This window comes from Arachis ipaensis, chromosome B05 (genome assembly GCF_000816755.2).
Source record: "Arachis ipaensis cultivar K30076 chromosome B05, Araip1.1, whole genome shotgun sequence".
Taxonomy (NCBI): domain Eukaryota; kingdom Viridiplantae; phylum Streptophyta; class Magnoliopsida; order Fabales; family Fabaceae; genus Arachis; species Arachis ipaensis.
The window spans coordinates 2,873,257-2,882,874 of record NC_029789.2 but is presented as its reverse complement, the minus strand read 5'-3'; the positions used below and the strand labels follow the sequence as shown (position 1 = coordinate 2,882,874).

At 35.5% G+C, this 9,618-nt stretch overlaps 1 protein-coding gene across 8 annotated transcripts in view; it reads left to right on the top strand.

The window, feature by feature from the left end:
• The window catches only part of LOC107642481 (MORC family CW-type zinc finger protein 3), a 23,592-nt gene extending 13,989 nt beyond the window's left edge, over window positions 1–9,603 (top strand). Inside the window, exons 2-16 of one of the 8 annotated variants that reach the window (XM_021122824.1) lie at window positions 577–647; window positions 748–898; window positions 1,443–1,581; window positions 1,940–2,246; window positions 2,753–2,936; window positions 4,923–4,976; window positions 5,136–5,237; window positions 5,442–5,768; window positions 5,844–5,927; window positions 6,578–6,736; window positions 7,145–7,228; window positions 7,954–8,091; window positions 8,434–8,546; window positions 8,674–8,834; window positions 9,128–9,603. In XM_021122824.1, the coding sequence (XP_020978483.1) occupies window positions 577–647; window positions 748–898; window positions 1,443–1,581; window positions 1,940–2,246; window positions 2,753–2,936; window positions 4,923–4,976; window positions 5,136–5,237; window positions 5,442–5,768; window positions 5,844–5,927; window positions 6,578–6,736; window positions 7,145–7,228; window positions 7,954–8,091; window positions 8,434–8,546; window positions 8,674–8,834; window positions 9,128–9,561 (2,508 nt within the window). In that variant the 3' untranslated portion in view covers window positions 9,562–9,603. Of the gene's footprint in view, window positions 1–576; window positions 648–747; window positions 899–1,442; window positions 1,582–1,936; window positions 2,247–2,752; window positions 2,937–4,922; window positions 4,977–5,135; window positions 5,238–5,441; window positions 5,769–5,843; window positions 5,928–6,577; window positions 6,737–7,144; window positions 7,229–7,953; window positions 8,092–8,433; window positions 8,547–8,673; window positions 8,835–9,127 lie in introns of those variants that run through there. The other 7 variants (XM_021122823.1, XM_021122826.1, XM_021122827.1 and 4 more) reach the window with 7 other exon arrangements.

The window sequence follows — 9,618 nt, the reverse complement described above, 5'->3', positions numbered from 1 at the left end:
AAACAATTTTCGTAAAAAAAAATAATTTGAGAGAATCCATTTTCATTTTCAGTCAGTGTGTCTAACGTCTTAATAGAATATATCGGCTCTGAGCGGGTAAACGTCTTTTCATTTCTCTTCCCCGTTCTTCTTCCCTCAGTCCTCCTCACTCTTTCTCCCTTCTGTCGCAAACGACGCCGTTTTACTTCCTCTCTTCCCTCTCCATTCTCCATTGCTACCTAGGGTTTTCCTTCCCTTTCATCACCTTTATCATAATAATAGTAAGTCACATTCTTCCTTCTCTCTTTCTTTAATTGCACTTTTGACTTTTGCTGTTTTCCTAACCTGCATTGCAATTGCTGCATGCTGCTGTTATCTTCTTGAAACTGCAAGTTTTAAAGCTTTCGAGCTTCGTTCTGTTTATGAGCCATTTTCTCTTTCAAATGAGATTTTTTTTTAATTTTTAATTTTTTTTTTGTAACAAGAGTAAAGCATTCACAAGTTAGCTTTCTGAACTTTCATCGCTCTTTGGTTTTTGATATAATAGCACGTAATGCGCTGTTAATGTTTCTCTTTTCTTGACTCCTCTTTATGCAGATGAGTTTTGTCCTTAAAAAGGATCGGAAAACTATATGCAGTGTCAAGTCCACAAACCCGCCTACTGAACTGTATGAATTATTCTTCTTACTGAAGCATACTTTAGTTTTCTATATTCTTTAGCATTTATTGTGTGTGATTCATTTGCTGACGTGAAAAAAGTTTTTGCAGGTCCAATGAGTTGAACATACATACAATGAGACATATGAAAGTATCAGGAATTTCCATGTTGCCCCAGTTTTCATTGTACCCTGCCCCAGAAAATTCGCATGAAAAGCACGAGTGGAGAAGGTTCTTGGATTTCCTGCACAAGTATGACATGGTGTGCTACTTCTATTAATTATTATTTCAGCTCTGGCATGCACATGTTTGTGATTATGATGAAATCCTTTATTTATAATGGTTGCTATAATTTTTAGCACGGTTTAACGCCAATTAGGCCTCGTTTGATATAACTGTCTCAAGAAAAAAATATAAACACTGGGAGGCATAAATCTATTTGAGGAAGGTCTAGGCATAAAATACAAAATGTCTCTGTTCTAGGGCAAAGTTTGCCTAATTTTGTATCCACTAGAGCGGGAGCAGAAGGGGACCAAGGAAGAGATGCAACTCTTATGCCTTATCTCTGACACCTGTCTCTGTATCTTTTGTTCTCAACTTCAGTAATATGCATGTTTGGCTACATGATTCTATGTGTCTATTAAAAACTAAAAGATTATGTATCAAAACAAGAAAAAGAACTGAAATATTCATATGATGACAATAAAACAACACATAATGGGATTTTGTGATTAATGAGTGTGATTTAGCCTATCTGTTAATTACTTTTCACTGTCTCTGCAATGTCTAAGACTCATTTTTGGCAGATTGCTATTGCAGACTTTGAGCCATACAAGTTCTACATTCTGCCCCCTGCTAAAGCCTCGACATCTACCCCAGTTACTGTTGCCTATCAGATAGGCAAGACATGCGTTGTGGATAGTAGACCACGGGATTGCGAATCAGGTATGCATTCTATGGTACATCGAATTTTATTTTTCTCTTAATATAATGTAATCAGTTAATACCTCAGTTAAAATTATCTCATGCACAGTGACACATTTATTATTTCAATCTATTTGTGATCTAATTAATTGATGGCTTGACATGCATTTATTCTTTTTGTGCATTGTGTTGTATTTTATTGTTTGTTTTTGAGGTGTAGCTGTAGCATGTTGTTTGTAGCTCTGGTTTATCTATAATTTGGGAGTTTGCTTTTCCTTTCCAAATGGTGAAGATGACTATGGAGTCCTATATTTGAATCTTAGTTTCTCCTGGTCATTTAAATTGGTGAAGTAATTTGGACTAGATAATTCTTTAGCAGGTTCGCACTTGGCTGAGGAGCATCGCCGACCTAATACTTTGATGATGAGAGGCCCAGCAAATGGTGCAGAAGTTTGTTCCTCTGATCCTAACTTCCCTCAAACTGATGATTGTGCCAACCATTCTATGAGTGAAACTTGTGATGAATTGAAAAGTAAAACTCATATGAATCAGGATAGACTCTTCGAGAAAAATTACATACGAGCAGACCCAAGTTACCTAAAAACTCTTGGTCAAGCTCATTCTGGATGGATTTTTGGTGGGATAGCTGAGCTTGTTGATAATTCAAGGGATGCCAAAGCCTCCAAGTAGGTTTTTTGTTTCTTGTTGTTGGCTATTTGCTTGTTTCTCTTTGCTAGTTAACTTGCTATCTACTAGTACTTTATTTTACTCTAACTTTTCTTTCTTGGATCTACTTTCATGAAACATGAGTTTGCATTGGAAATGCTATTTTTAAAATAATTTCTTTACTTCCAAAATGGAGCTACACAAAGAGACATGTCTTGAAGGCAATTTTTAAGCCAATTTTTGTACCTCCGGGAGATGCATCTCTACCATTCCACTATGTTCTTTTTCTTCCTATTTCAAGACAGGAACCGAGTGTTTCCTTAGGATCTACAAGCATTTTTTCCCTTTCTCAAGGCAATACCTAGTCCTCTCTTTTGTAATATTCTCTGTCATCAATTGATTTCTTTTCTTTTAATTTTCCTATAAAAAAATAGTAATAAATGGTTATATCAAATCTTCAACATTAGAGGTAAAGGATCCAAGGTATTCTCTTAAAATTGCACCTATTATTGCTTGGATGTCACAGGTTGGATATTTTTGTAGAGATGATCAAGTTGAAGAAATCTGGGAAGAATGTTCCTATGTTGTCAATTATTGATAATGGTCAAGGGATGAACCATGATGAGATTGTGAAAATGGTATCGTTTGGGCATAAACAGCCTGATAAAGATGTCAAGGATCACATTGGCAGATTTGGCATCGGATTCAAGGTTGTTCTATTTCTTTTCCTCTTTTTTGGGTTTTCCACTGCTCACCTTAGTTTTGCTCCCTTTGGGTTGATTTGTCTAATTGTCTTTGAATCTAAGGTAACTCTGTCCTTTGCCTTTGTCTTTGATGCATATTTGAACTTCAAAGTGTTTGTGGGTGTTACATGCTGAAAAGCTTTTGTTTTCTTGGGTCTCCAACAACCAGTATCTTCCTAACAAAGTGACAAAGTCTAGTTGTTTTGTATCACTATCTTTTGGTTTTTTGGTGGCTGGTTTAAGAGAATGCTTTATCTCCATTTTACACAATTATTCTCTAATGTGAATAAAATAATAACAAAGCCTTATCCTACTAGGTGGAGTTGACTACATGAATAAACAACGCCGTTGAGTCCTATCATGTATCATGTCTACAATGAGACCCTTTACACGTAGATCTCTTTTGACCACCTCATGTGTGATTTCTTTTGCCTTTCCTCTACCATTCGCTAACGTCTATCTTCCATCTGATCTACCCTCCTAACTGGATGCTTTGCCAATTTTCTTCCCACATGTCCAAACCACTAAGTGCTATTCCAACTTTCTCTCTTATATCTTCGTTCTTTATTTTGTGAATACGTGTGTGATCGTTCATCCATCTCAGCAATCTAATCTCCGGCGTTCAATGCAGGGTGAAGCATATGGTTGCCTGGTTAGTTAAATGCTATAAATGAGAGTAGTAATTCTCTATTTTTAACAATAGGACCCAGAGAATTCGTAGTTCATCATGCTATTGCTCTAGGTTTACATACAACTACATTGATCTTAGTAAAAGGTGCTTTGGATGCACGTGGTTCTAGTTAATGCTAGATAAAAAAGATCTTGGTTATAGTTTTCCTGCGATGGTCCGGGACGAGGTGATACTTGAGATATTTCGGCTTGGATGCATTTTATTTGCCGCCCAACACTCTATGTTTAATAAAACATAGCCGGCCTAATGGCGATAAAATTTCCCATTAAGTTTCAAGTGTATTTTTTTTGTCACATATAAAACCAGACGCACTTTGCCACTTTGACAATCTCGTTTGCGTCCTATGTTTTACATCCTGCTCAATTTCTCCATTATGCTGTATGATACACCCAAGATACTTAAAATACTTTACTTGCGATAGGATGCTTTTTCTATTTTTCACTTTTGTATTATTATTTTTCTCTCACCTACGGAACTTTCATTCCATATATTCCGTCTTATTGCGGCTTATGTGCAAACCATACTCCTCTAAGGCTCTTCTCAACAACTCTCACTTTTGAATTAAAGCTTTCCTTATTTCTCTCATAGGACAATGTCATCGGCAAAAACATGCTTAGGGTGCTGGTTCCTGGATATGTTCAGTATCTTCTAAACCAATGTAAAGAGATATGGACTTAGAGATGGTCCTTAGTGCAATCCTACACCAATAGGAAATTTCTGTGTCACATTTATACTCTTCTTTTCCGAGACCTTCCATAGGACCTCTCTTGATACTCTATCATATGCTTCTTTTTTTCCAAAGCAATAAACACCATGTGTAGATCTTTTTGTTATTCTAGAGTCTCCATCATTCTCCTTAACAAGTATATAGCTTAACCTTAGGTGGTAGATCTATTTGGCATAAAGCCAAACTAGTTCTTCGAGACCTATGTCTCCTATCTCAACCTATGTTCTATGACCCTCTCCCATAACTTCATGGTATGACCTATGTGCTTGATCCTTCTGTTGTTGTTACAATTTTTTATACCTTTTTTCTTGTAAATAGGGACTAAGGTGTTTTTCCTCCACTCATTTGACATCCTCTTAGACGCTAGGATCTCATTAAAAAGTTTGGTTAACCAACCTACACTCTTCCCTCCGAAGCCTCTACTATGAATAAATATCTTTTATAAAATATAAGAAGAATTGAAACTAGTTAAGGCTTGTTTTGCTTGCTTGACTTTTGTGTGCTGATACCTTGGCATCATTGTGGATATTGACAGAAGCATAAATTGATCTTATACAACCCTTTGTTCTCTCACAAAACCCCATTCCAGGTTAAAAGGATGCCATATAAGATAGATTTTAATTCACAGCCTTGTTTTGTTTTGTGTCAAATTATAAGATAAATAAGATCTCTTCAGTTTACACTTTGTCTTTTTGCTTGACTTTGACTGAATTCATAATTGTTTTTCCTTCATGGTTTTCTTACTTAGACAGGAGCAATGAGGCTTGGGAGGGATGTTCTTGTTCTAACCCAGACTGCTAACTCCAGATCTTTAGCGTTTCTTTCACAATCTTTGAATGAAGGCAAAGATGTATGGAGAGTTCTATGAAATTTTGTTTTGTTGTATTTCATACATCATTAATTGTTGTTGTGGGTTTAAAAATAAATTGTCTTACTTCCAGATGGTAGATGTCATTAAACAACCCAATGCTGATTGACACGTATTTATTATTCTAAATAATGATGGAATTTCTGTTAGTTCTTACTGCTATCCTTTTAAATGATTTTACTGCAGAATATTGAGATTCCAATAGTTAGTTACTGTCGGCAAGGACAACAGGTGGAAATTGACACAGCTGTTCAGTCTGAAGCTTTGGCAAAAAACAATTTGAAAGCTATTAAGGACTTTTCACCATTTGACAAGTATCTAATTGGGGAGAAGGCAGCCTTGTTTTGTGGTGCTACAGGAACACAGATCTACATATGGAACCTAGATGAATGGGGGTCAGGTTATTGTCTAGAATGGCATGATGGACTGTATGGTGGGAGTTCTTTCCACCAAGGCGACATTTTTGTCCGCTCTAGAAGGATTCGTTCTCGTCAAGGCCAAGTTAGTGTGAAGGTTTGGCACTACTTTTGCTTTTTCAAGTTTGTCAATTGAAACTATGTATCCTGTTTTATGTTCTGTTGCATTCAGGTTCCACTAGATTTTTCGCTACGAGCTTATTTAGAAGTCATATTCTTAGTTCCACGAATGAAGATGTTTGTTCAAGGAACACTGGTAATCCATTCTTGCACAGCTTGCTTATAATATTATGCTTTTTGGAGAATGCTTCAGTGCACTTCAAATTTCCAGGTGTGTGTTGCACCATACAATCTAATGTAAAGATTGTGGGGGCAAACATCAATTGCTTATATTGCACTATATTAATTTCTAGTCTTAGTCAGATTCAAATTGTGATTTGTTACATTTAAAAGTGACAAAAAAAAGTGTATTTAAAGTGATCACAAAATTATACACTTTCTTTTTTCTCTTTTCTCTTTAAGAAATCTAAAATTTCAATATTTCATAAAGTACTTTTATTTTTATCAATATGATCTTGAAATTAGATAGACTTATTCTGAAGTTTAAGAGAACTTTTTTGAGGTACTCCGCAATGTTTTAGATCATGCAAAGAAAATAGGTAATTTTCAAATGCATCTAAACATCTTTGAAGTCTGGCTAGAGATATAAAATTAATGCAGCGCACTATAAGTGATCCGTGCACCAGTGCACCTCAATCTTCCTCATTATTTCAAGGTTCTCCACACACCTTGATGATGACAACCCTTTGTTTATACATTATAACTAGCCAGCGGGCCATGGAAGTTGATTTATGATCTTTAAGCCTTGTTAGCTTCATTCTAATTGTTCCTCTTATCTTTGCTCAGGTTAAAAGTCGACCACTAGCAAAATTTCTAACAAAAACTGTTGTGGAATCTGGTGACATCTTGGGAAATCCTGTTGAATTAACTCTGGGATATAGTGAATTAGAATGGGAGCAGGGAAACTGTGGAATATTTTTGTACTGGCATGGTCGTTTAATTGAGGTGAGTTAGTCCACATTGTTGGGGTAACCATTATGGGGAACTTGGCATGCTATAATTTATAAACTACCATTGGAAGATACATGAACCTGATGATCTTGGATTTCATGGGTATTAATTATTCCTATGATTCAAGGATTCCATATGTGCCTGTTAGAATATAAAACAACTGATGTGCTTTTACCTGACAATTTAAGCATTATAGAATTGTTTCAAAATGATAAAGCCACTAAAAGCTAGATTTTATCTTATTTTTGTGCAATAGATGCTACTTTAACTTTCTCTTTATTTCAAAATTTCTGTTGCTCTTTTGTTTGGCTACTCTTCCAACACATTTTCATGTTTGACTGTGCATGCTTAGCTTCACTCTATATAATACTGGAGTTTATATTTGTCTGTTTTCCTTTGTAGGCTTACAAGAGAGTTGGTGGTATGATCCATAGTGCAGATGTAGGGCGGGGTATAATTGGTGTCATAGATGTGACCAATATAATGGTATGGTCTTTTTGGATTACATTTCCTTGAAAGCATTATGTTGCTTTGGTATCTTTTTTTTTTCCTAGACTCCAACCATTTTTCAAACATACGAGGGAATAATGTTTACATGCTTAGATAGTTTTACTTAATTTGGTTGCGTGTTGCAAGTGGAATTATGTACTTTGTTAAGCTGTCTAAATGATAAGTCTTCTTTCTCTCTTTTTTTAATATTTTTATTTTTTTAATAAAAATGATTTGTCTTATGTTCCTAGATTATATTTTAGTTTGCTTGCATTGTTACGATGAGTTAATGCAATTCACATATATAAACTTTTATTTTAAAAGATAGTTTAACTATTTAATATAATTAAATATATTTAATGACATGAAAATCTAAAAATTAAAAGTACATATATGAGGAAATACATGTTCTTGATTTAATTAGTTTCCGTCTTTTGATCCTTGTATTTTGCAATGCTATTTTATGTTCTTTGCATTCTGCCAAGGATTTTCTATTCTCAAGAGCCTCAGTATACTTATGTTCCCCTACTTTTCATGGAACTTACTTTGAATAAATTTCTCCAATTGAACTTCTAAAGAAGTTTCTAATACCTGTATCTTATGGGAATCAATGTTGTTTTCAGAGTCTTTACTTGAATGCTGTCAACAATTATTTGCTCATTTTATCTAAAAACACACTTTACATCTTAACTCCTGTACTTGTTTTGTGCTTACTGGCATAGGATGATAAGGATGGCCGTGTTTGGGTGCATAACAACAAGCAGGGATTTCAAGACTCTGAGTCATATGCGCTACTTGAGGAGTGGCTTGCGAAAAAAGTAGATGAATACTGGGACAAAAATTTTGATTCACTTAAGTTGGTAAAGCTCTTCTGAAAATTCTATTGTTCTATTTTAATAATAGAGGGGTTGCTTCTCAATTTATCATTGCTATTTCTTGTTTTGAGTAACAGAATTTGCTTGTAATTAGGTAAACATCGTGTTAATAGTTATGTTCATCTTATGAGACATGTTAGAAATTTGAGATTCACTTTGGTTTTCCTCCTACACTAGTATCTCTGGTTGAATGGGAGAATAAACTGATGTTTTAAATGGATAAATAGGGGGTTAGAAGTCATTCATGCTACAAACTCCAATTTTTTACATATATCTCTTTGTTTACTAGGGAAATGTGCTGAACTGTACTTTCGTTTCTTTTTCCAGCATAAAGATAATCGTATCTACAAACCTGATTCCGAATGGGTGCAATGTGACAAGTGCAGAAAGTGGAGAATGTTACCTCATAACTATGACGTCGAAAAATTACCTATGCAATGGTATCCTAAACGATAGACATTACATATTTGCTTGAGTAACTGTGTTTTCATGTCATGAAAATTTGCTCTATATTTCATGATTACTTATGTTGCATTATTAATCCTTTTGCAATTATTGCTATTTTAGGTTCTGCTATATGCAGCCTTTTGGGGGTCAATGTTCAGATGAAGAACAAAAGATGGCACCTGGCACAGTTAATCTTTCCGATAAGCGTTCAGGATATGACTGCAAGCATAAAGATTCTGATAGGATAAAGGTGGAAGGTGTTATGAATGCCTCTGGTAAAGGTTAGACATCTGGTCATTTAGTATTTACAAACCAGTAGATGATATTTGCACGATTGTTTTTAAAAGTCTGCTTAACACCAAATGTTACTTGTTAGATATAATAATTGTTCCTTTTGACTCTTGTTCTAGCAAAAAAAGGGCTAGGTTTGAAGTTAGGACCAACACTGTATTGTTCTTCTTTTAAATGATGTGGAAGTGAACCCTAAAATAAGTTCCACTAGAGCACAAATATTACGTAGTCTTCTAGTCCTTGGTTTTTCAGAAGCCTTTGCTTTGTGTGATGAACATAGCAGATGAGAGAAGGGTGAGCTTCCAGATTGAGGAGACCAAACCTCAGGTGTTAAAGAGGTTGAGAAGAGGACCTCCATCTCCGAATCATGAGAATGCAAAGTCTAGATCACCTTCCTCAACAAAGCTGTATGATGAACATACAGCTGAGAAGAGGGTGAGGTTTGAAATTGAAAAGACCAAACCTTCGGCCTTACAGAGGTTGAGAAGAGGACCTCCTCCATCTCCAAATCATGAGAATTCAAAGTCTAGATCACCTTCCTCAACAAAGCTGTATGATGAACATACAGCTGAGAAGAGGGTGAGGTTTAAAATTGAAAAGACCAAACCTTCGGCCTTCCAGAGGTTGGGAAGAGGACCTTCATCTCCAAATCATGAGAATTCAAAGTCTAGATCACCTTCCTCAACAAAGCCGGGAAAGGTGCACCCACTCAGATAGAATTTTGCAGGCTACAAAAACCACATGAAAAGTTGTTTATATTGTTTTACTTTCTGC